The sequence below is a fragment of the Balaenoptera borealis genome (assembly GCF_965194805.1).
Source record: "Balaenoptera borealis genome assembly, chromosome: 3".
NCBI classification, from domain to species: Eukaryota; Metazoa; Chordata; class Mammalia; order Artiodactyla; family Balaenopteridae; genus Balaenoptera; species Balaenoptera borealis.
The window spans coordinates 4,774,769-4,801,560 of NC_138866.1; the positions used below are offsets into that span (position 1 = coordinate 4,774,769).

Here is a 26,792-nt window from a genome sequence, read left to right on the forward strand (position 1 = left end):
GCACAGACAGGCAGGGGAAATTCAAGGCCAGAGCAGGCAAGACTGCTCCAGGAGCCTGAAGACAGTGTGGCTGCAGGGCCTCTTCTCATCACCGTGGAAACGTCTGATTGGGAGCGTGTGTCACCGAGGGGGCGCATGCGACCTCTGAATGAGGGACCTGGGATGCGGGACGTTTCAGAGTCCAAATCTGTACATACACCTGGGCAGTTACGGGCGTGTTAACTCTCTCCCTCTTCAACCTTGAGCTGATTCTCTCCTCCCTGTGGACAAAGGCTGCAATACCCACAGGGCTCATACTTACGGATTTTGAGAACGCGATACAGGTGACGGCTCGGTCAAAAAACCCGATTCCGATGACGTGCAGCGTATTCAGTGTCACAGAATCCCAGATGCGCACGTTCGGGGGCAACTGCTGCTTAGAAAACAATGCAGAGTCACCCATTGTGTCCAGTCTACAAACTTATCTTTACCTTGAAATTATGAGATTAATGTTGTCAAAAAAAAAATTTTTTTTTTAATGCATTTGAGGACTCTGCCTTTTTATATAAATAAAACATTCCCAATCTCTCCCAGAGGTCGTGGCTCCTGGGGCCAATTTAACCTTAGGAGAGGTCTACCGAGCTTTAAATTTTGAAGAGCCTGTTATTGATAACTACACCACAGGAAGTGATATTCTCATTTGTATATCGAATGTGTCTGAGTTTTAAAAATGAAAAATGACGAAGAAAATGGAATCTCATTTAAGGGTTGTTCTCGCAAAGTCTGTATTGTTACTAAGGAGCAAGTGTAGTTCAATTCATCACGATGGTCGCCACCAACGGTATTAAGATCTTAACATCCTTGGGCCCCACAGGAAATTGATTGTACACAAACGAAAATTTAGAATTGTTATGATTAGTTCAAAACCCTCTCAACTATGTTAATTTTCCTCTTCCTTAATAGAAGAAAGCATCACAGAATAATCAGCAGGTTTATCAAGAAAAGGACTAGCATTGTACCCCGTAGACGGGTGAACTAGGTTCTAGGTTGGACTTGTCTCTAAGTGGCTGGGCGTCTGCAGACAGTCCCTCGGTCTCTCCAGACTTCTCCACTTGTAAATGCAAAGGGATGGTTCAGATAGCGATGACATTTTCTCTGGCTCTAAGGTTCTGATTCAATTTCAAGGCCAGAAACTGAAATACACAGTTAATCCACTAGAGGGAGGAACAAATGATTTACTACTGATTTCAAATAACTTTTAAAGATCATTTAACAGTAAAAAAAAAAGAAGATGAAGACCCTGTTCCCTCTGTGTTTACAGAATAGTAGTCTGATTTCCACTGTTCCTGTTACCTCCTTTCAAGTACAGGATTTTAACGGAAAATAGCATAAATATTTAAAATTTGATGTTATTAAAATATTTTCTGAAAAATGGTAGCACTCATGATAAAAATGGAAGAACTTAATGTAATTCGTTTCAGATCATACACTGTGCATGGATACACAATGCTATACAAAAATAGACATCAGAAAAGTAACAAGAAGTTTTGGATAAGACATGACAATGACCACAGATGGTGGTAAATAAGTACGTGGAAGCCAGTTCTGAGTTGTTCTAATTTGTCAAATTCTACTAGCTCCTTCTCTGATTCCTTAAAATACAAACTGAAGTCTTGCTGAAGTGCTTACAAAATTTGTGCTAAAATCCTTCCAGCAGCCCTTATAGATTACACCCAGGCACAAATTCCACGGGTTGAAGTCATGATTACAGGGAATTCATGGCAGAGGGTGTCTGAAAGTCACTGAAGAGGCAACATGCCCCAAATTCAAATGATTATTTATTATGATTTTAACTATGCTTATTAAATGTGTACTTAACATTTTAATGTTTATCATGTGTGTAAATAAGTATCTTAAGAGTTAATGGATTCTTAGGCAAGAACAATGCTATTTAAAAATTAGCTGAAACTAAGGTGAGCTCAAGGGGCTTTTAAAGTCAGAGTAAGAACTTTAATTTGCAATAGAAAATTCAAATGAGGGATTAAGAAGTACTCAGACATTTTATATCTAAGCAGGTTTATTCGTCAGCAAAATTTTCAGAAAATTATTTTGTGTTACCAGTTCATTACAAAAATATGAAAATATAACTCACTTTTCCATCCTTAGATGTGCCTGCAACTTGTCCTGTGGCTATCGTGATCCTATCAGGATGAACTGCAAGGCTAAAAAGAGATATTTAAAAAACATCTACTCTTTAAAGGTAAGCTTCACTCTTCCCTTGATCAAATATAATCTGGTCAAAAATTTACAAGTAAGATATACACAGTGCCTAACTTCTTACAGACTCATGATAAATTCTCTAAGCACCTCATTTCATTTCATCTTAATTCCTTTATCTATAGAGAATTTTCAAATTCAAAGAAAAAGTACCCTCTGCTTGGGAAATACCATTTCAATCTCAGAACCACTTCATTAGTATACAATCTTTATTAAGAAGTCATTTGAGTATATCAAATAGTAAAAGCACCATCTTTTTCCAACAGCATTTTAATAACTGACCAGGGAATTAGGATAAATAGAAATACATAAATCCATCTATTCATCCATCATCTTTCCCAGATACATAAAATCACTACCAAAGGTATAAATGAATTATAGGAATAGCAGACCCAGACATGCACACGAGGCAAAACATTTTTATTAAAAAATAAAGACCCAAATTAGAAGCCGTTAGCACGAGAAAGCCTCCAGATAGGGGTCTGTTAGAGCTATTTGTTTAGGTTAACACGGTTGGTTAAGATGATGTGTTATCAGGATAGAAAACTAAAAAGGTGTCTTAGAGAGTAGGCTACGCAGACCACAAAGAAGAGTTTTCCCCAAAGATCCTGTTTTCTCAGATCCCTTTCTTTCTCTTTAGTTATAGCCCATCACTGAACCCTTTCTGCCAATGCTCTTCCCACAGGTGTCAGAGGAATCCCAGTTTTGAGGACTCACCACTTCACGTCATCATTATGGCCCGTGTAATGCCTCTGAAGCTGCTCCTCCACATTGTACAGCACGACCACGGATGCGATGAAATACACAGTCTCGCCCGTCGGAAGCAAGTACAGGTTGTTACGACAGTCTCGACCCCTGTACCCATAGCTTCGGGTACGTCAAGACAAAATAAAAAATGTTTTTTAAAAGTAAAAAATAAAGTAAAATAAAAACCCAACTCTTTCACATGCTCTGTTTTCTTGTCTTTCATTTTTTTCTTCTTGGAAGCTCATTCACGTTCCCAAATCTCATACTACGAAGGCTCCAGCAGCTTTATTTCAAGAATGCTAGTCATACGGCTGACTCAGATTTTTGTGGCTTAGATTTTGTGGGAGATTTTTCGTTTTCTTTTTTTTTAAAGGGTATTATATCTGCGCTACATGTCCATTTAATATAAGCCACACACTGTATTTCCTTCATTTAGTACTGGGTTCATCCTCATTTCTTCCCTTAATTAGTCGGTGTTAACTTGAAGTTAGGCTCCCAAGGTTGGCCAAGTCCCTATTTGGCTGAGGGGGGAATGCTAGTCCTTTCTTCCAGGGTAACCCTCTTTCTTTCTTTGGGTTTAAAAACTTTTTGCCAGCACGGTTTAGTTACATGATTTTCTACAGCTGAATTTCGATAAAAGCATTCATCGACTGATTACTTCGTGTAAGACATAATCAATAAATAAAGGATACACCCATTCCAGCTTAAGTCTCTTCGTTGGTAGTTCTACTTTTGCTTCCAAACTGTAAGAATCCACTTGATCTTTGGGCATGTGCATGGTAACAGGGCGTCCACGAAGAAACATTTTTACATATCCTTCTTCTATGAAAAGAACAAAGAGGTCAGTAAGATACCTCAGTGCCCAGCGTACCTGAAAAAAGGTTATATTGTCTCTAGCCTTTCAGTGGGAAAGCGGAAACTTTGCCCTTTATGTCATTTCTGGTTAAAGTCCTAGGGAAAACTACCTAAAACACAAACAGTTTGAAACAAAATTTTTCATCTTGTTTGCCTTTGACATTCTGCTTACTTAAGTAATGTAAGAAATTGTAAAAGGCAGGAAAGAACTGGATTCCAACAATTATTTTCCATGAGAGATTTTAGTGCTTACGTTTCATCATCAGGAGGGGGAAAAATGCCATCCCCCCCAAAAAATTACAACTAACACAAGAAATCCACTTCAATTCTTTATTGAGTTCAATGTATATACAATTTCAGTATCAAAATTCACAAAATATCTTTCAATATTTAAATTGGTGTGTTATAGTGCAATGTAAAAATGTGTCTTTATGTATCTTTTACACTGGACAATTCTTTCAAGTGTAAAGAACACAAAATCAGAAGTACATGCTAGGATGCATGCAAAAAGGAAAATGCTCAAAGAAAAGCTAGAAATAGAAAACCAAAGAACAAAAGACCCATTAGAGAGAGAAACTGGGAAATAAACCTTTCTTAAACAAACATTTTTAATAACAAAATAACTTATGATGTTTTGATAAATTATAGGGATGAAAGTAAAACCCAATAATATATTGACAAGGGGCAACTCCTGGACTTTTAAAAAGAAACGACTTCGGGTTTTCTGGCTACAGTTTTCAGGATATAATAAGACCAAAGAAAATGTCTTGTGAGCTCTTGATGAATTCTGTTCCGATTCAGAACTCACTGCATTCTGATGCTTCACTGCAGATCAAAGGACTGGGTCTTAATGGCATTTAAATTGGGCAGTTGGGACCACGGATATCTGTACATCACTCAACAGAAAAATCCTCCGCAGAGAGGAAATTGCTGAGGAAGTCATAAGGTAATTATAGTGTCGTAAGTACCACATTTACAAATTAGTTTTGTAAGTCTTATTCCTAAGGATTTGCAAACAATGCCACATGCAACATTGCCTAAAAGTTGAGAGGCCATCCCACTTTTATGTTATGGTGTGCGTGCAATTCAGGTCATAAATGCATGCGTGTGATACACTCTTCACTCCTGCGTACAGCGTGCCAGTTGCTGTGTTCTGTGATCCTCCTCCCCAGCTCCGCTGGGACTAGCCCGTCTGAGGCCCACAGCACCGCAGGCTTTCTTATCACCCCCCCACCCCACCCCAGGTCATCTTAGATACTGCTGCCAAACCTGTCAAGGCCCACAATGGATTCAGAATCCTTCTCCCATTCTCTTACCTGCTGGACCCAAAGCTCTAACTGTCCTGCCCCCCTCTTCCCGTACGTGACCTCACTGGCCACAGCTACCCCCCACCCCACGGATCCTTCTCTCTCTCTGCCCCCTACACACCAATCCTGCTCCGTGCCTCTACCCATGCTCGCCTCAGCTGACCTCTGCCCTTCCTTAATCCCTCACCCAAATCTCAGTTCATCACACAGTGTGGCCACCTCAACTGAAGACCCTAAAAACACCCAGCAGACCGACAGAAGGGGGACAAAGAGGGGCGGGTGTGACAGCTTAAATGACAAGCGATTCCGTTAATTCTCTTTGTAAGGGGAATCATGGAATGCAGATTCAGAATAAAGGGAATATAATGCCATCCCACAGCACACACAAGAAGCCTAGTGTGGGTGTATATCATCAACGTAAGTGAAACATCTACTTGAGTATATCGTTGTTATGTGCTGGTAAAGTCCTTATGATGGAGGTTTGCTCACTGGGCAGTTCTACATCACTGGACTGGGCAAAAAAAGCGCTGGAGTTAGCCTTGGCACTGTTTTGTACTGGTAAGTCAGACATTCTACATGTAAAATAAAAAAGGCAGCAAGGGAAAGCAATGGTTTTTTTTTTGTTTTTTTTGGGTTTTTTTTTCAGGCATATTAGGATAACAGCACACACCCACCAAACCCCAAGGTGCTAGAGGGAGCGGCCAGCAGCAGTGCAGGTTTCAAACAGTGGGGCATCCAGGGGTTGCCCTATAGCTCTCTTAAGGTTCATACAGATTTTAAAAAGAGTTCCTATAATCAGCCAATAATCAATCAAGATCCAATTTATAGCTACTCGTTAAAACCCACCCAAGTAAATGCTCAGGAATGCTTTTAACTTCCAACGAATCCACGCGGTTTGCATCACAAAAACATTTTCATACAAGGAGACTATCTGTTGGCCTGTATGAAAAGAGTTTCTGCAGCCTGGGTCACGGCTTTGCTCAGAGAGCTATGAGGTTTCAGAAGTGCCGCCTACCTTTGCAGTGTGTCACCCGGCGTTTCCCTTGTGATTTCGGAGACAGAGACAGAAGTGCTGGGTAAAGAGACGATGGGGCACTGCAAGAGTGACTCGCCTGTCGGGGAGCACTCCCGAGCCCTCAGGCCCAGAGGCTCCCGGCCCCCCTGCTAGAAAAACCTGGACACGTTTCCGGGATTCTGACAAGTGCACTCCAGACCTAGCTCTGCAGGCTTCGGGCGATTACATTTTCAGTGAGTAATTTCATGCTTCTCGAAAACGAAATGAATACTGAAGCACATGCGGATAAATAGGAAAGTCCGACTTTTACATTTCAGTTGTGCACTCAAGGGGAAAAAAAAAACTTGGAAAATTAAGTGAATTTATTTAACCCGCTGCACACTTGTCAGTGATTTTGCGTTTTGAAATACGCTTTCAAATAAGGTCACTATTCTCAAAATAGCAGCTCCCTTATTATAAAATGTGTTAGAAAAGACATATAGAAAGGTATATATGAACTATTAGTTTGCAGTTTAGGAAATCAAAGGCAGAAAAAGAAACAAAAAAGTTGCTTTTAGACAAAGTTATAACTGGATGCATCAGAAACTTTCCCCTTCAGAGAAATGCAAATGTTGATGATGGGGGGGGGAGCCCCATTAGTAAGGAAGGGATAACAAAGGCAACAGGAGTCTTTTAACCTAGACTTTTGTTTCAGTATAATGGCATCTCACTCTTGCTCCTTATTGATGTATGTTGAATCGGTTTAAAGGGGGTGAGTAAAGGGTTTAGTCTTTATGACCATCTTCTGGGTGGTCTCTGTATGACGTGAGCCATCAGACCCCCAGGTACAGGCTGACAGTGAGTACTCAGCCCCCAGTCCTGCCACGTGGACCCCCATGTTCTGCCCGTCCCAGCTGCCCCTGAATAACTACTTCTTATCGCCCCTCAAGTTCTGAGGTGAGTGAGGGGCGCCCGCACCAACATTCAATCAGCCTTACCTGCGCTGAAGACCGGCTCCTTGGGTTTGCTGTGGAGATAAAACCAAACCAGTTTGTAAAGGGAGGCTGGGGGTGGTGGTTAGTCTCATTCACAGAAGACCCCACACCCACTAGCTGCCGCAGTTTGTCACACGGATGCTGTTAAAAAGAAAAACAAAACCATGTAACTGCAAAGAGGAAGAACGTAAACAAAAATGTCCAAAACCAGGTGCCAGAGACGACAATCCTGACTTTATCACCAAAGCTGTGCTTTTTATGAGAGCAAATAAAGGTTTGGAGACAGAAAACATGTGGTTCATCATGACGGGAACAGCCCTGCCTAAATGTGTAGAAAGGTTTGTTTTCCTTCCCCACGCTCTTCTGGCAGATTATTTGAAGAACTTACTTAAAACTAGCAAACTCCTGTCACAGGGGCTTTGGGGAGAGAACTTTTAGCGCCCAGCTCCCAGCAGGGATGGGTACGGGGTGGGTGGAGGGAAGATGAGGGGATGGGAGAAAGGAGGGAAGAATAAGGAATATGGGGGTGTGGCCACATCCTGGGACATATGGGGATCCCCACTGTGGGCCTTGGCCAGGCCGAGACCCCCCCACGACTGCACCTGGGAAACCAGAACCCCACCGTGTTCAAGGTCACACCACGAGGGACTGAGGTCATCCCTAGGGGCAATTCTCCCACAGGACGAGGCTGCACGGGGAGTCCCCCCAAGTGCAGGAGAGCACAGCCCTCCCCGTGACAACCTGACAGCCGCCTGTGGGAAGACTGTCACCTCGTGCCAGACGAGGGAAGGGACGCCCAAGCACGGCAGGAAGTGCGTCCTGTTCAAACCCAGAGCCGGTGCTTGAAGCCAAGCCTGTGAGACTCCGACGTCCACGCCGTCTTCCAAGGTACCCCTACCCCACCAGAGTACCTCCCGCTTTAAGATGGGGCACAAGACACAGTAAATAAATGAAGCCCGTCCCAAAGAGGGCTGGGAGAGCTCTGAGCCTGCAGAGGCACCTACATTTTTTGTCCGCGCATGTTGAAAACTACCTACTGGAGCAGATACAGTCCTAATGTTACTTTTCTCCTTCATTTTAAACTTGAAATACATTGAGAAACACCACCAGTAAAAACTACCCCTAATTCCATGATGTAATAAATGATATTATTTATTAATGGCCTTGATTGTCAGATAATTTTATGAGTACATGGCGGGAAACTCTTTACTGATGCTTTAAAAGTGGTTTACTGTGTTTCAAGTGGCGGATCTGCTATGGGCTGAGATTTCCGAATGCGAACCACTGGTCACTGAAAATAGTACTCTGCAGGCCCCGCACACCTTTTAACACAAAAGCCTAACTTCCATCAGCCCTAAAGGCCCAAAACAACCTCTGTGGACCCCGATATTTTTCCGATCTCATCTTCCTGTCTCTCCCCTTAGTCACGGACTTCCAGACACTCTGTCCCTGCTGTCCCGAGACTGGGCCAGCAGCTCCCAAGCCCGGCGTGGACCCCAGCTTCCCACCCTCCCCTGGACAGCGCATGGCCGGGCGTGTGCTCAGAGCCGCCCCGAGAGGCCTTCTTCGATGCTCCACTTTGCGGCCTCCTCGGTCCTGCTCGCCACGCCCCGCCTGGCTTTATCTTTATTAATCTGTCTGTCCCCGTCAGGAGGGAAGCGCAGGAGAGCAGAGATCTTTGTTCACGACCGTGTCCCGGGGCCTGTAACAGCCTTCAGCTGCTGCCTGGAAGCTGGTAAGGCCTGGAGCCCTCCCTGCCTCTGATTCCAGCTGGCCCCGTGGGTGCGCGTCTGGCCGGGTGGGCTGGGGGCTGTCCCGACGGCCCTGCTGCCCCCCACCTCCCCCGAGGTAGCCGGTACTTCCTGGCGCTTCTCGCTGTCCTCCTGGTCAGTCCTCAGCCTTTACTGCACCTTCACTGCACGCCCCCCCCCCTCCACGGCCCCCTCTCAGCATCTTTGTCCCTCCTTCGGGGTGGTACCCGCACAAGGCCCAGTGTGGAGCGTCCCTCCCGGGCCTCCTGCGGGGCCCTCGGCAGGTGCCATGCCTGCGCTCAGAAAGGGTGGCTGCAGGACTCCTGTCCTGCTCCCAGGCTTTGTCACAAGCTCACCGAAGGTCTGTGGAAAAGGGTGTGTGTGTGTGTGAAGGTTCCCCTTGTGCCTGGGGCTCCCGAGAGGTCTACACCACTCGGCCTCTCGGGATTCTACAAGCTTTCAGCTACTTTCTTCTTACACCCGTTCCTTCTCCTCCTGCGGCTCTGCCAAAGATCCCAGCAGCCAGGGCAGTCCCTCCTAAGAGGGGCTTGTCACTTTTGGGGTTGGAGTTCGTCATATCACTCGGTGACCTGGGCTCCACGGTGGGCTCACCTGGCTTGTTCTCGTCGCTGGGGGGAGCGACACTCTTGTGACTTTCTAAGCAGGAGCATAAGTCTTAACTGCAACGTTTATATCTTATTAGATTGACAGGCAGGGCAAGGACACAAGAGGAAAAGCTAAAACAGAAGACTACAAAGCAAACCTACTGGTTAGGTAAGCCAGGCAGGGAATTAGAAGACAGGAATGTTATGTTTCCATCATGACTTTGATCACAAAAGCAGAAAGATGCCAAGTCCATGAAACAGACATAAGCAATCTGGAACCCTCCCTAGAGGTAGAAAAGAGCAATTACAGATTATGTTCCTCTTAGAAAGAGAACATCCATAGGGGAATGTGAACTTCAAATATAGGGAGGCCCGTGGAATTCTGATGCTGAAGCACCATAAGAAGATGGATGAAAGATCTGTTAAAAGATCAGAAAAAGGCAGCCTAAGTGTTAACAGCTAAAGGTCACTGAGAGGTACCAGGTACTGAAGTTCGCACAGTTCTTTACACCTTGCTCTAAACGATGCATTACCTTTTGGGTATACAGGTATTGTATTTAGAAAACATACTATCGCTAGGCTTCGTTATTTTAGAAAGTTCAATTTTTATAGAAAAACATACTACATTTACTTTAGAACCCACGATTCCTGCCCACGTACCACCCTCCTGAAAGGCAAGAAGCCTGGGAAAAGGTACTATTCCACTCACACATGCACGTCTTATAAATACAAACCTATAAAATGACAATAAATCTTCCCAACTATTGATAGAAGGGCAAACCCACAGAACATGTGATGATGATCCAAAGTTAAAGGTGCTGTGGCCCCAGGTCAAAATCAGTCAATGGGAGCCGCGCGCCAATCACCTGTCCCACCATGAATAGAGCTGACAGTGGGCCCTTCAGACCCAGCACGCTGGAAACACACTCGGGCTGTGAACTCACTTGGAACGGGAGATGACAGCCTCTCAAGGTGTGGTGTAATTTGTCCCTGGGCTCCCATTCCTTAATGTGAGCTAAGCGGAAAACTGAAGTGGGTGACTTCGCACTGCCTCTGCCGCCAGGGTGTGGTTCCTGGGGGCGGGGGGACAGTGAATAAACTCTGGGACCAGAATGAGGCTCCATCCATCCCTATCCAAGTTCGGAGTCAGTGCAGATGTTCCCCACCCTGAAGCCCAGGACAGAAGTAAGCCCACAGGAGAGAAAGGATTTCCCTTCTGGCAAGCAAACCCTCGTCTCTTGGCTATTCCGGCCTCAGGCTGCTGGGCCCAAGATCTCCAAAATGAACCGTGGTGCAATCCGGTGCGGGTTTTTTTACTGCTCTGTTTTTGGCAGGAAGGAGATGTGCTGAAAGAGCTTGGCTGTACACTCCCTAAAGCTGGAAGGTTCGGGAGACTCTCCTAAGGACTCTTCTAACTAGAAGCAGTACCTGGGGGTCACGGAGGACGCGAGGCAGCCTGGAGCCTTCACCAGACCAGTAGCTGGATCTAGAGGCAGTAGGAGGAAACCAGACAGTTGGCCCAAAGGAAAACTCCCACCCGGAGCTGTGAGCTCACACCACGAAGCAGCTATAATCACCTAAGTCACATGGTATCCCCGAAAATGTTCACTGTGGACTTTGGTTGCCAGGACTGTCAAAAGCAGCTGTTTCCCCTTCATCTGATATCATTCAGATGACTCACTGTGGGCTGGGTGTTTGTAAGGGGGAGAGTCCAGCCAAGAACTCGTTCAGACTCAGATGCAACGAGTATTCCCTGCACTGCTCCTCTGCGGTGGGATCCGCGCTTAGCACGTTCGTATCTGTTACTAATTTACCCCAGGGTCCTGAAAGCCGGTCTCCGACACATGGGTGACGCAGGTAACAGGGAGCTCTGGAGATGGGAATTAGGGCAGACTGACAGTGGCCAAATGCTTCCGAGCAGAGATGCTTGCTTTACAAAATGATTAACAAGGGCTGATCGAGGAGGAAACCGTTCCAAAGTCAAACATGTTTTTTCCCTGCAACTTGTTCATCTACAAAAACGGCACCTCTCGGCATACCATGCCTCCTTCTGAAAATGACTTCACTTGATGAATTGTGATCCCTGCTGGGAGTCAAGATACTCTGCTGTGTAAATAATGATTCTTTTTATAAATTGCCCTTAAGTAAGCAGCTGTTAACTACAGGTAGGGTCATTCAGGAACCATCTATTTAAAATATTTAGAAGTTGCTATTGGGGACAAAAGCTACTGCTTCATGGACATTTCCAACCAATACTTCCAGTTTAACGTGGCAGAAGGAGCACAGGATTTTTTTTTTTTGGTTGCACTGGGTCTTAGTTGAGGCTCGCGGGCTCCTTAATTGCAGCAGGTGGGCTCCTTAGTTGCAGCAGGTGGGCTCCTTAGTTGCAGCTCCAGGGCTCCTTAGTTGCAGCAGGCGGGCTCCTTAATTGTGGCATGTGAACTCTTAGTTGTAGCATGTGGGATCTAGTTCCCTGACCAGGGATCGAACCCAGGCCCCCTGCATTGGAAGCACGGAGCCTTACCCACTGCACCACCAGGGAAGTCTCAGGAGCACAGATTTTGAAGGCAGTTGGATTCGTGTTTCATTTGGGCAAATCATTTTACCTCCATAAACTTTAGATTCTTTCATCTACAAAAATGGGGCTAAAACCACTGTGAGGTATAGGGTACCAGCAGGATCATATATAACATGTAACAAAGTATCTAACACATGGTTATTAATTAATATGACTTCCCTCTTCCTCCTAATTTCACTGACAATAACCTATCAATACATGTATGTATTTTTGAGCTCTTCACCTAACAGCCTCAAAACTAAAACAAAATAAAGAATACCATACCAGCACTTATTATTTTAACATTTGTTAAAAACTAAATGACCCCTTGGCTTAAAGAGTGAAACAATCTTTTCATTTGAAAAAAAAAATAATAAGATGATTCATTTAAATCACCTAATTTCCAGTGTTTCGGAATCCAAAATGCAGTGTTAAAATCATCTACCAATAGGTGGTGCTGTTTGCATAGTTCTTAAATGACTACGGTTTTAAAATCTCAGTACAGTATATAGGTAACATCCTTTCATTCATTCAGCGAATGTTTATTGAGCACTTACTGTGTGCCAGAACTGTGCAAAGTGCTAGGAATACAAAGAAGAAAAAATGACACAGCTCTGCCCTCCCAAAGCTTAAGGGGGCGGGGGGCGGAATGTGTGGGGAGCCCCTGGAGGGTGGGGAGGGAGTTACAGTTACAGATAAAGTTAAGGGGCAGGAACAAAGCAATCTGGAAGGCAGCTAACTCACCAGGGCGCTAAGGCAGGCTTCCCAGAGAAAGGGGCACCCTGAGCTGGGTCCTGAAGGATTAGCTGAAGTTCTCCTCCTGCCAAGTTTCCAGGCACATACATATGCCACTCAGGACAAGGGACAAACCTCCACTTACTAAGTGTTAAAAAGTGTAATTCATCAAGCTATGCATTTGTTTGGTTTTGGTATCTGTTTGATTTTCTAATACTACAATAAAAAGATTTTTCTACATATGCTACCTTCTTACTTTCATTCGGGTTTCTTTAATGAAGACTGAGTTTGAATATCTTTTCCTTAGTTAATTGGCTACGCGTGTTTCTTTCTCAGTGAACTGTCTCTGTTCAAACCTTTTACCCACTTTCCGATTGAGTTAACTGTCTTTTCCCTCACTGGTGTGTGTTGTGACCTTTGGAAATGAAGGACATTGGCCCTTTTCAGTTGTGGGTGTCATTCACAGTTGTGGGTGTCATTCACATTTTCAGTTGTGGGTGTATTTGTTGAGAGGATGAGTCTTCGTGGATTGCTCCTTCCCACTTCCCGCCAAGCCTTAAGCTCTGTCCTGCAAATGGTAGGTGCTCAGTGAGTCAAGCAGTGCTGGGAAAGGGTATGAGTAAGGTGAGAGAAATGTTCAGAATTTCTGATTCCTCCCTTTTCGGGTTGGGATGAGATCAGAAATGGGAGTTGGAGAATTCTGGAATGTCCCAAGAAAGAGAGGCACTCAAGACTGGGGAGTGGGGTGAGCAAAGGTGTGCAAGCATCAGCTCCGACTCTGGGATGGAGAAGGCATATAACAGTAGTCATACCATCTATGGAGCGCCAATGTCGGCAAGCCCCATGCTACGTACACCATCTTGTTTAATCCGCACAACAGCCCTGAGAGGTAGGTATTAGTTTTTACTGGTGCTGAGGGAAACCCCAAGGAGGTTAAGTAACTAGTTCACGGTCACATAACAAAAGTGGCAGAGCTGGGATTAAAATTTGGCTATGGCTATAGTGCCCCATCCGTCTACACTCTTTTTGTTATGTTGACTGGGGTAAAAAGATTCATTCAACAAATATTTATTGGGTACCCACTGTATGCTGGGCATTGTTCTAGATGTTGGGCCGGTCTGACTGGACTAGAAAAGCCTTGTTGGTATCCAAATGTCCAACAAAAGTGCATTCGCCTAGATAAATAATGATCCACATCTGAAATAACGTTGTAAGAGTATATTTCCTGACACAAAGACATGCTCATACAGCACATGAAAAAGAGGGTTACAAAATGTATGCAGAAGAATATCCTTTATGTAAAAATTGTATACTACACACATGCAACACCCTAGAAATAAAAGTCTGGATGGAAACACAATAAAATGGTAGCTGTGAGTTCTCTGAGTGCTGAGATTATAGGGGATTTTCCTTTCCTCTGTTTTGTACACTGGGATATCCTAAAACACATGTTTACTTGTGTAATAAATAGATTACTTCAAAAAGGAAAATAAATTCTGCTGGGGGAAAGGGAGAGCCAGTGTTGGAAGTCATGGATTTCAGGGTACAAGACGGGGTAATGAGCCAGTAGATGAAGGACCTTGAACCCAGGCTGAAGATTAAGATTTAGATTCCAAAAAAAAAAAAAAAAAAAGATTTAGATTCCACCATCAGTGATGCTAAAGGAAAAGAAAAGCAATGCTGAGCCTTGAGGACCTTGACGTGTCAATCAAAAGACTGCCTCATTGGTGTGCGGAAAAGGGAACCCTCCTGCATTGTTGGTGGGAATGTAAATTGGTGCAGCCACTATGGAGAACAGTACGGAGGTTCCTCAAAAAACTAAAAATAGAGTTGCCATATGATCCAGCAATCCCACTCCTGGGCATATATCTGGACAAAACTATAATTCGAAAAGATACATGCACCCCCTATGTTCATAGTAGCACTATTCACAACAGCCAAGATGTGGAAGCAACCTAAATGTCCATCGATAGATGAATGGACAAAGAAGATGTGTGTGTGTGTGTGTGTGTGTGTGTGTGTGTAATGGAATATTACTCAGCATAAAAAAGAATGAAATAATGCCATTTGCAGTAATATGGATGGACCTAGAGATCATCATACTGAGTGAAGTCAGACAAATACCATATGATATCACTTATATGTGGAATCTAAAATATGACATAAATGAACTTATCCATGGAACAGAAACAGACTCACAGACATAGAGAACAGACTTGTGGTTGCCAAGGGCGGGGGGGTGGGGTGCGGGGTAGGGATGGATTGGGAGTTTGGGATTCGCAGATGCAAACTATTGTATATAGAATGGATAACCAACAAGGACCTACTGTATAGCACATGGAACTATATTCAATACCCTGTGATAAACCATAATAGAAAAGAATATACATATATTATAATTATATATATTATATATGTAACTGAATCACTTTGCTGTACAGCAGAAACTAACACAACATTGTAAATCAACTATGCTTAAATAAAATAAATTAAAAAAAAAAAAAGACTGCCTCACTGAACGCTAGAGCTTAAAGAAGGATGGAGCTAAGCGTTGCGCTCAGGGCTCTGAACCTTACAGCCTGGACAAAGCAGCCAGTTGCACAACACAAAAGGGGATCTAAGGGAACACTTTTATGTGGTAGACATCTTCCTAATTTTGAAGCTTTTTCCATATTTGTTTACTCCAAAGACGGGCAGTTTACTTGTGTGTTACAACAAGGTTTCCAGCAGATGGCTGAAACATTTCTTGTTCTAACAAAATCAGCTCATATTGCAACAACTTTTTGATGGAAACAAAGTGTCTTGCTTACAAAGTTGATATATCTTATTCCCATCAGAATTACAAAGGGGGAACCAGTTGGATAATTGAAACATTTTATCAGTCTAGCAACATCTAACATAAACTATGCATTATAAACAGTAGTTGTTTTTCTGTCTGATATAAAACATCTTTTTAAAAAAATTTAAAAAAAACCTCTCTTGGATTAGTCTACTGGTGACATGAGATAGTACAGGTTGTTTATCAGAATGTTATTGGCGATTCCCTATTGAAATTTAGTAAGTACTTCATTATGACACAAATCACTGTATAACTGCTAATATTCACTTACGATCAATAATATATAAAGTGACTATTACATTGCCATATATTGTTTTTGTTCTTATGAAAGTTTTGTCAGTACAACGATTAATAAGCGCTGTTAAAATTCTGTGGCTGATTACAAGCAAAATATTTTAAAATGTTAACTATTCTAAGATAAAAGTCTACAATGTCACAAGAAAAACTGTTGACTCTCACGACCATTTCCAGAGAAAATGAGATACAGGAGCAAGAAAAGTGAAACTCTCAGGAATAATAGTTTCTATGAACCCAAAACACATAATTATTATTAAATAAATTAATGTATCTTGGAAAATGTGAATGTTTAGGACATCAAAAACACTATTATTTTATGTTCGACAGTAAGATCTGTACAGTTTATAGGGAGTGTAATTATTATTATGGAGAAATATAAATGTTGAAAGGAGCCTCTTTCTAATTTTCACAAAAGTGCCAGATGCACTGAAGACAGCTTTGTATATGGTGTGCGGTAATTGTGAGCTTTATAGCAAATAGTCTGTGATTGATACAAGTTAAAGCACTGCCCTGTGTGAATGACTTACTTCTGCAAATCAGGACAGACCCAAAGTTACACCTCACTCACTCACATTCTGATGAGCTTTCCTGTGAATCTCGGGGCCTGCACACCAGCTCATTCTGATGTGACATTAACAATCATGAGAATATATGGCCGGTCCTCTGAATCCACAGGTTCTGCATCCGTGGAATTAAACAACCACAATCATAAAGATCCACGGTTGGTTGAATCTGTGGATGCAAAATCCACTGACTCAAGGACTTGAGTGTCTGTCCTTGGTATGGGGGTGGGGTCCTGGAACCAATCCCCCTCGGACACCCTGGGATGACTGTATAATACTTTATTTCTCCCCAACCAATTTTACATTTTGCCAAAATCCAGGTTGCACTCATAGGACTGTGTCCTGTGAATGTACGTTAATATGTGTTAGACCAAAAAAACACTAATAATTTCAGACGTCATCCATCACCTTCATCTCACCAATGAGGAAATGAAGTTCAGAATTTTGGAAAGCCTCATGAATTATTTTCTTCTACTCTGCACAGGTCTCGATTTATAACAGCTGCCGTTACTGAGTGCCAAGTGCTACGATAGGTGTTTTCCTACTCAGTTAGCTCTTTGACAAGATTCAAGGGAATTAGGTATAAAATCCCTAATTCACAGAGGGGAAAAACTGAGGCTCAGAGAAGTTAACTGGCCAAATTCACTTACAAATCCAGATCTCCCTTTTACTCCAGAGCCTGTGTCCTTTCCATTACATCTTGCTGTTTATAGTAACCAAACACGGACAATGTGTTAAAATGCAAGACAGTATCCTGGCACCATGGACAAATACTTGTGTGTGATGCAGAAGAGGTCACGCTGCCTTAGACCACCGAGGATCATGTTTCAAAGGGGAACTGCATCGAGGCCACCTCTCTATCCCTTTCTTTGCCTGCTTTAAGCCATGGGGACTGGGCACTGGTCCATTCGACTCCAGTTTTGATTTGGTACAAGGTCAAGGTAGCCCAAGAGTGGGGCTCTTCATATGGGAATGGAAAGGAAAGATGAAGGTCAACGGACAGGCAGTAACAGAGCACCAGCTTGACCTTCGCCTCTATTGCTTCTCAGCTACTTCTTCCTTCTGTCTGAGTTCCTGCTGCCATCATTCCCACGGGCCCCTAAAGGTGTCTGTCGGTACCAGCAATGACCTAAGAGAAGGCAGGAACTTTCTCTCTGAAGCTCCTTAGGTGCAACTCAACCAGTTCAGTGCTACGTGGGCCTCAACTACTATTCCTGGGTTCTAATGAGACAAAGAATTTATGTTTAAATGAACATGTTTAGTTGCCTGAATTATTTTTATAAAACGATTAGTAAATTTTCCCAGTCCCTCATTTCCAAATCAGAATTTCCTACAGTAGCATTAAAAAACAAAACCCAAAAAAACCCTTTGTAAATATCTTTCATGGAAATCTTTACCCAGCGCACTCAGCAAAGCCATAGGATTTAAAAGATACAACAGATCTGGAGTTTGCACAATGCAGATTCTTTTTGGAAATTCTTAATACAAATCAGATGTGCAGAGAAGGAGCCAAGTTTTTAAGAACTGCCAAGATCTAGACATCTCAGGTCAACTTCCAAGCTTACGCTGAATTCAGAGAAGCCTAAAGGCCACCCTGCATCTCCCACTTACGCTCCGCTACCATTGTAACTACTTGGCCTTATTTCCAAGGTATTATCACCCAATTAGCATAATCTTCTGATAAGAAGTTCTATTAATAGTCTAAATTAGAAGACAACCCCATGTTAGTGGCTTTGAGATTGTTAATGGACTGTGGACTTGACCTGCTAGAGATATGAGAGGCCCCTGTATCTCTTTCTACAAAACATATCTTTTAGGAATAAAACTGAAAAAGGGTTTAAGCTTCCTTTACAGGACTGAATCAGAATGGACTTACAAGCCTGGAATTTTTCCAGCCTGTGGGTTGGCGTCCACTGCTTTATGACTAAGCCTTCTCCTTACACGAACATTTGGAAAAAAACAAAACAAAACATGGTTAGCCTGTGAAGCTGAAATTCCTTCCTAAGCCTTGCTCAATAGAGAGAACAGAATTAAAGCACAATGTTTAAAAAGAGAGAATAAAGTACATTGAGTAGATATATACAGAGACAGAGAAACTGATCTCATATACACGATACATTCTTAAACATAAAACAAGCTCTTAAAATGCCCCAAATTAGCTTTCACTAATAAAATGTTACTATTAGTTTAACAGGGAGCTATCATAATCCATTATAAAACCAACCTCAAAGGAAAAACTCAAAGCATGTCTCATGAAACCAGAAAGAAAATGGTTCCTAGTTCTGGTGTTAGCTCAATATTAAAAAGAGTTTCTGACAAATCATAAAATGACAACTTTTCACCCAGTCTGTCGTAGGAAATACTGTTCACAAACAAGCCACTAAAATTAATTTTAAAATGGCAGCAGAGAGTATTAGAAATATAAAGTGCTCCGTATGGAAATTCAGAACAGGTTCTCAAATTCCATGGAGTTGGTACTAAGCAAATTCTCAGAAACGACTTCTGTCTGAATAGGAGCCCTGAGAGTTCAAGTTGTAATTTTCTACTCGCATGATAGCTGGTGTGAGCTGTGACCGGCAGCTGTTTGATTAGCGCCCACAATGACGTCAGGAGAAGGCGTATGTGGCATGGAGGGCTCACAGCTTGTGTGCGTATTAGGGGGTCTTCTGATTCACCTCTGGGAAAAGAGGCCACACAATATCTGAACCGCAGGAACCAGCAGTAAGACGCCCCTTACCTTTCACTGTTCTTTTTGCCACTAGAAGAACTGCTGGTGGATCCCGTGCGATTCCGGTTTCCTTTGGAATCCCCATAGCTTTCCCTTCGACCACCAGGAGATACCCGTTCGGAAGAGCTGGTCCTCTTGATGGTACTAAAAGTACAAAGTAAATGACAATGAAATCCTTCACGGAGTGATTTTATTTTACTGCTGAGTGTGAAAATACATACATAGAACATTCTATTTCCATGTGGATATTTAAAAGATAGACTGGTTCGAAATTCCTAACTATAGAGATCAAAAAACTTTTCAGAGTGTCACTTGAGATCAGTGCCTCTACTCATTGCCTTTGTAACTGTGGCAATTAGTGTAGTTCAAGGTCTTAGACGAAGCTGAAAGGTAAGATTCCTGACAATACCGTGAGAACTCTCCAGGGGCTTAGTGGGGTGACCCCGCCCTTGCGCAGGTTTCAGTTGAGACTGGTGGTGCTCAACCAGGGGTGACTCTGCCCCCCAGGGACACCTGACAATGTCTGGAGACACTTTTGCTTGTCACAACTGGGGCAGGGGGAGGGCTGCTACATCTAATGCACAGAGGCCAGGGACGCTGCTAAACACCCTGTAATGCCCAGGACAGCCCCGCGACAAAGAAGGATCCAGCCCCAGATGTCAATAGTGCTGATATGGAAGAACTCTGGTCTAAAGGCATATGTGGAACAAAGACATGCCACTCTCTGTAGGAGGCCTCTGTTTAGAGGTGGTACCCATGCAAGTGCTTACTTCCTTCTGAATAACCAGAGGGACTAGAGCGGTTGGAAGCCTGGTGAGGGATGTCTGGGGAGGACTTCCTGAAGATTGTCAGTTTCTGGGAGACAGAAAGCGAACGGCTTGAACGTGTTATAACGACACAGTCGGGAAGAGCCTGTCCTAGGAAAAGGGATACCCCACGCACAGGTAATTCACAGGCGTGAGGGGTCAGTTAGCCAGGGCAGGGGCTGTAGGTTGATGGTTTGCTCTTGGAGCCCGGAAGTGTATTACAGGCATCCCTGTAAAGTCTGTTTGTTTGTTTGTTTTTATCTTCATCATTAGGCCATATGTTTCCTGAGATCCCGTCTCATTTATCATTCTTATATTCTTTGCAGAGCATAGTATAGAAGCTTGATAAATATTAATTAAATGAAAGGGTGAAATAAATGAAACGATCAATGGTAGTGTCACACTGACCCTGTCACAGGTAGAGGCATGTGATGCTATAATTTAGCACCTGCTCCGTGAGAAAGAAAGAAGGACAAGAGTGGATGGTGGTACCGCTCCCGGGTGGGGCTGCGGGGGGAGGTCTGGTCTGGATGCACAGAGTCAAGGTGCAGGTGGGCGATAACGCAAGTCTGCAACCCAGGAGGTGGCTCGGGTCTGGCCCTGTCAACTGGGGGGGGGGGGCACTGAACCATGGACGCGGAGGAAATCTCCACGCCAGGAAGGAGAGAAGATGAGAACGAAGAGAACCTCCCCGGGAAAGAGTAACTTTATAAGACGTGGGATGAGGAACTGCCACAGGAATCTCAGGTAGCAGATAAACCCCGAGGGACTGGGGAGGAAGAACCCCCCGAGGACAGTGAAGGTGCTGGGGTTGTGGATGCAGGAGGGGGACCTCGATGATAAAGCCTCAGGGCCTCCAGTCAGGGGAGGGTGGAGACGGACCTGAATTTCAATCCGGAGGACACAGCAGCTGAGAAGCTTGAGACAGTGAGACTACCGCCCCTGGGCTGGATTCCAAAGCCCTCCTTTCTCACAATTAAATAACACAGAATGTGCAAGAGCCTTGCACACGGGATGCTCTGCTGTCTTCCCTTCATTCTCTTTTTCCTCCTCATCTCTGCCTCCCTTTGGGCCAACTTTAAGTCCTTTTTCCTCTGTAACTTCCAATCGGTCAGTAAATAATCTCTTAGCACGTTTTCAAAAACTGCACGGTGTATCGGCTTTTGAAAAACCATCTCGCTCCCTGAATGAATGAACATAAATAAAATGACCATAATCATGATGATCTGAACACACTTTCTGCGTAGTCTTTTTGGTCACTGAGGAAACACTGAATTGACAGCCCCAGGATCTCACAGTTGGGATCTGCACCGGTGTGTCTTAAGGTCAAAATGTGAATTTTTAGAACTCTCAATTTGAGGACAAGGAAATTATAGACCTTAGGAGAGCATTACATTTCTGAAATTTAGGATTGAAGTCTAAAAATTACAGAAACCTTTGTGTTTAAAGTTCAAGATCTTCCAGTGACGAAAAACACCAAGCTAATTTCACGTTGTGGGAGCGCTCTATGCTAAGCATCTGGCCTGCCGAGGCTCTCAGGCATGCTGCCCCAGCAGCTGGCAGCCCTGAGCAGCACCTCCGTAGTGTCCTTGTGGGAGTTCAGGGCAAGTTCATGGCAATTTAAAGGCTTGTATAAAACACCCTTAAAGAGCTGAAAAGCCATGACTGTTAATCAATGATAGCAAACGTTAACCGATTTTCTAATAATCAACACTCAACCTGGTGGCTGGAAGAGTTAAGAGGGGAGATCAATGATGGAACCATGGGCAGCAACGGTTCACATATATTAAGAGCTTCGCGTTTTATATGAATCGTTTAATTTAAACCTCAAATCCCCTGCAAAAGTATCATTATCCCTATTCTACAGATGAGGGGACAGCTTCAGGGATATAAAGCAACACGTCTGAGGTTACTTGACCCCCTTGCTCTCTACTGGGCCTCCTAGTTAAGGCCACCTAGGGAATTCCCTGGTGGGCCAGTGGTTAGGACTCCTCGCTTTCACTGCAGAGGGCCCGCGTTTGATCCCTGCTCAGGGAACTAAGATCCCACAAGCTGTGCGGCATGGCCAAAAAATAAATAAATAAAATAAAGACCACCTGCAATTTATGAAACACCGAAGTACATTAGTTTTGAGGACCTGTTGAACAGAGATGTTGAACGCCTAAAAATCCAATAAAGGTCAATAATTAATACAGTTATATGATTTAAGACTTGATCAATGGCAGGCATCAGATAAGGCCCTCTAAGCTACTGCACTAAAAGGGTGGTAAAACTACCGAAGCAGCAGCGAGGGTTACAAAGTAAATCTAAGTGCTCCTCACCTGGGTGTGGAACTGTTCAGTTTGCATGCACTGAGAAGACTCACAGACCTGTTTAATCTACGTATGAGAGGCACGGAAACAAAGCAGAATAAACATGAGTGCGATAATAGAAGCGTGGAAGAATATTTTGGTAAACTTCAATAAGTTACAGAATACACCGCACATTAAAATGGGAAAACATTTTGGTTTGCATATATAGACTTGGATATAATCTATCGCGGCTCTTTCAAGATATTTGTCATTCACGCATTTGCATTAAAATGTTAAGCTTATAAAAAAATCTACTATTGTTGTATACGTAGAAAAAACAAGAAATTTCCTTTTGAGAGTCAAGAGCTCTCATGAATTAAAGAGGATTTACTAGGGCTCAGAGTGAAGGACAGAAAATAGAGCTTGAAGACAAGACATTTGCAGGAACAAGGGCGGCCAGAGGAAGTAATACTGTATACTCGCTGAGAGAAGCCTCCTTCAATAACCAGCAGGGAATATCAAGGAAGTTATGCTCCCTCTGGACAGCAAGTGAGAAATCATGCTCTTTATTTTGAAAGTGGTAGAAGTCCTAGCTTGTGAAAGACTGTATAATAACACAGCCCATTTTTTATTGCTTAAGGCAAGCATTTTTGGTGTAGAAATGCAGATACCATCATTTCTCTTTTCCCTTCTGCTCTCAACCTCCACTCTCAAACCCAAAGTTCTGAAAATACAATGGTTCTTTACCTTACACTACAGTTGCATTCAATGGTTTTTGCCAATTTGAACTAAATTTTAGACATAATAAAATCTCTGCAAAGGGAGAACAGAGGAAAAATGGCCATCTTTCTTCTTTTGGTTAGATAATAACTCTAAATGTAATAAGCTACCATAGCATCTTTCTTTCATTATGTGATTTAAAACCAAGAATTGGTTTTCCAAAATTTTGCAAAAAAGATCCCAAACTTTTACAATGGAAAAAAAATACTGGGACTTCCCTGGTGGTCTGGTGGAAGATTCTGCGCTCCCAATGCAGGGGGCCCAGGTTCGATCTCTGGTCAGGAAACTAGATCCCGCATGCCGCAACTAAAAGATCCCGCATGCTGCAACGAAGACCTGGCACAGCCGGGTCCTATTTATAAATAAATAAATAATAGAAAAGAAAAAAAGAAAGAAAATACTAATCTGAGGGGAAGCTTGTACTCGTGACCCAAGATTTTCTGATGAGGTCATTAGTCATGACAGCCGGAGGGATTAACGCTAGATTAAAACGATTATCTACTCAACAAATACTCATTTGGAATCAATTTATACTGGGCTCTACGCTGAGCACGGGCAAATCAACATGGGACCAGGAGTAACCTGGTTTTTGTCCTGCAAGGGGTGAGGTAATTGTGACAGATTGAGGTCATGCAACTTCAGTAATTAGGAAATGCTCTTATCTTTGTCTAAAGACATCTTTGTAGCAAAAACCAAGGCATTTTCTAAGAAGGTTGGTGGCCTTAAGAGAATTTGACAGACCAAAATAAGTTTTTTTTCTATCATATGAAGCCAACTACCTGAGCCCAGAGGGGGCTCAACACTTGTAACACTTCTGATAAGACAATAAGTACCAATTCATCTTCCTCTGTTCAACAGCACCAACTCCCATTTCTAGCTTGTTACAGAGATCACACTCAAAACCTGAATTTATCACATACATTTCAATGGATCTCAATGATAAAGAATATATTAGAAAAAAAAAAAAAACCCAAAGCAGATTTAAACCATGTAAGTACCTGGCACTGACTTTGGTGCTTTTACAAATGCTGTATTTCTAATGAGTGCAACTATTTTTCTAAAGGACTATCAGCTGTTTGTTTGAAAGCCATAGATATTTACCATCCTACCTTCCAACTGGAGCAGAGCATTTTAAAAATAATGCTCTCTTTTTGTACCAGTTTTGTTCTTTTGATCTCTCTTCTCACAGCTTTGCCCTATTGTAAAGCTCTACTTAGGAGTGGAAAGAATGAGTGATTGTTTTGAGCCAGTGGAAATGTTATTCTATTGTCAGCTCCAGCATCCCCACTGAGGAAGGTATGACCCTACAATGTCTTCCCCGGATTTTCTGCCTTTTCTCCTTTCACTAAAGGAAACAAAGCTTTTCCCGAGGATTCCAAATCACGCCCCCAATCGAAGTCTTAATTGGCAACACAAAGCACAGCCCCTGGGTGCTGGACGATTTCCAAAGGGGATTTTGTTCTTTAGTACTAGGCTGAAAAAGCCCCAGAGAAAAGAAAACAAACATATACCCATCCACACACCAGAGATGCCCCAGCTTGGTTAATTTGGAACTCTGATTACAGAAAAATTCCTACATGATTATAAATGTATTTGAAATGGCTCGGAGGTTGTTTTAATCCTAACAGGCAGAATGCCCAGCTTGCTTCTGTTTTCAAAATTCTCTCCTAAGGAGAGATCTATAGGAACTTCGTCACAGAGTAATTATTATATGCCACTGTTTGGGTTTCCAACTTCCAGACAGATGGGAATTCACATCCACGGAAGCCCACAAAAGGCAGAGAAACAAAATAAATGAATCACTATGCTCCACACCGAAACACCAAGAGTCTCAGACACTCAGTCTAGAAAACCACGTATTTCTAGTTGGCTGCCGGACAATAGCTTATCAAATGAATAAAACTGATTATTTTGTAAATTAAAAAGAAAAGTCTACAGAGGCCTAAGAACATTTCTAGAAAGAAGGTTATTGTTTAAATGCTAATACACACACGCACGCACACACGCACATACACATATATATAAAATATGATGGCTACTGATTATCCTTCCCCGCCACCATCCTTTCCTTCTAAGGTAATATTGCTGAGGGCAAGCAGTGTCCATGAGCTCCTTCATACACGGCTGAAACGGGGGGCAGAGGACCCAGGCTTCTGCTCACAGCAAGGGGCCTGGTCCTGTAATGGGAGTTCAGGCCCTGCAGCCCCATATTAATGGGCAGTTCTGCCTCTCAGAGTTGCAACTTGCTGCCAATCTCTGCTCAGAGTCACCCTCGCCCCTGCCTGCTACTCCTGTCAGCACCCTCAGGGGCATCTCAGAACATCACTGTTTCTAAAGAGCACCATCCAGACAGGATGGGGCACACAAAAGGGATGGTTTCCAAAGAGTAATTATATCAAGCATTTTTTTATGAGTAGATGTAAGCGCTGACCTGGAAATCTTTGCAAGAAGCAGCCTATCACAGTGAAAGGAGTGTGAGCTCTGGATCCAGGCAGACCTGGGTTTGAGCCCAGGTTCTCTACTCACTTGATCCCGGGCAAGTTACTTCACTTCTTTGAGCGTCAGTTTACCCACTGGTAAAACAGGGATAATAATATCTACCTTGGAAGGTTGTTTTGAGGATCAGTGATAATGGTATTAAAAGCTTGATGCTTAGTGTGCTTTTATTATCAAAAGATAATTTCTATCATCATCACTGATTTAAAGAGGGGCTGAAGCACCATTATGGCTCTTTGTCTTTTTCACATCCTGTGAAAAGAAAGTATCAATTAGATTCTTCAGCAGAGCCTCACTCCTGTAGTCATCTGCATAAATCTCCTCCCCCAGCCTTATCCTACCCTGAATCAGTGTTTCAAATACTAGAACTCAACACACAATTTGCCAGGGATTCTAACAGTTGTGCCAATTAATCCTGCAAGGTCTAAGAAAAGCATAAACAGTCTATTAAGTGAAGGACATTATTGTACTACATCAAAGTTACTTTGGATCAAACACAGAGCCTTCTACAAAATCAAAGTGCAAGAATGCTTGACATATGCTCTCATGAAAGGAACTGAAAGCTAGAAATTGTATCTACATTTCAAATTTTACTTTTATGATTTTTTGCTCTGAAAAAAAATTTTCCTTTTACTTAAATGCCAAATATGTAAAGAGATATAAATTTTAAAAGTTTATTTTCTTTAAGAATAAAGAAAAAGAATCTCATTTTTTCATTAACTACTTGCTACTTTAAAAAGTCAATCTTGAAATTCAACAACTCACTCTTAAACAGCCAATGAGTTAAAGAAGAAATCGCAAGAGAATTTTGAAAATATCTAGAGACAAATGAAAACAAAAACAAAACATTCTAAAACTTGTGGGATGCAGAGAAAGCAGTGCTAAGAGGGAAGTTTATAGCTGTGAAAACACATTAAAGAGAAGAAAGATCTGAAATCAACAACTTAGCTTTATACCTCAAGGAAACAGAAGAAAACAAGAACAAATAAAGCTAAAAGTTAGCAGAGGGAAGGTAATAATAAAGATTACAGTAGAGATAAACAAAATGGAGAAAAGAAAAACAGTAGAAAAAAATCAATGAAACCAAGAGTTGATTTTTGAAAAGATCAATAAAATTGCCAAATCCTCCATTAAACTGAGAAAAAGAGAGAAGACTCAAATAACTAAAATTAGAAACTAAAGAGGGACCA

The 26,792-nt window shown here is 42.7% G+C and overlaps 1 protein-coding gene across 10 annotated transcripts in view; it reads right to left on the minus strand.

Annotated features, from left to right (window-relative positions):
* EML1 (EMAP like 1) overlaps nt 1-26,792 on the minus strand; it is a 204,819-nt gene that overhangs the window by 35,790 nt on the left and 142,237 nt on the right. For 5 of the 10 annotated variants that reach the window (XM_082387710.1, XM_082387711.1, XM_082387709.1 and 2 more), the window contains exons 4-11: nt 22,357-22,413; nt 19,239-19,373; nt 7,158-7,186; nt 6,181-6,237; nt 3,696-3,825; nt 2,974-3,123; nt 2,132-2,201; nt 302-412 (exon numbers count right to left, since the gene is read on the minus strand). In XM_082387710.1, the coding sequence (XP_082243836.1) occupies nt 302-412; nt 2,132-2,201; nt 2,974-3,123; nt 3,696-3,825; nt 6,181-6,237; nt 7,158-7,186; nt 19,239-19,373; nt 22,357-22,413 (739 nt within the window). The remainder of the gene's footprint in view (nt 1-301; nt 413-2,131; nt 2,202-2,973; nt 3,124-3,695; nt 3,826-6,180; nt 6,238-7,157; nt 7,187-19,238; nt 19,374-22,356; nt 22,414-26,792) is intronic. The other 5 variants (XM_082387715.1, XM_082387717.1, XM_082387714.1 and 2 more) reach the window with 3 other exon arrangements.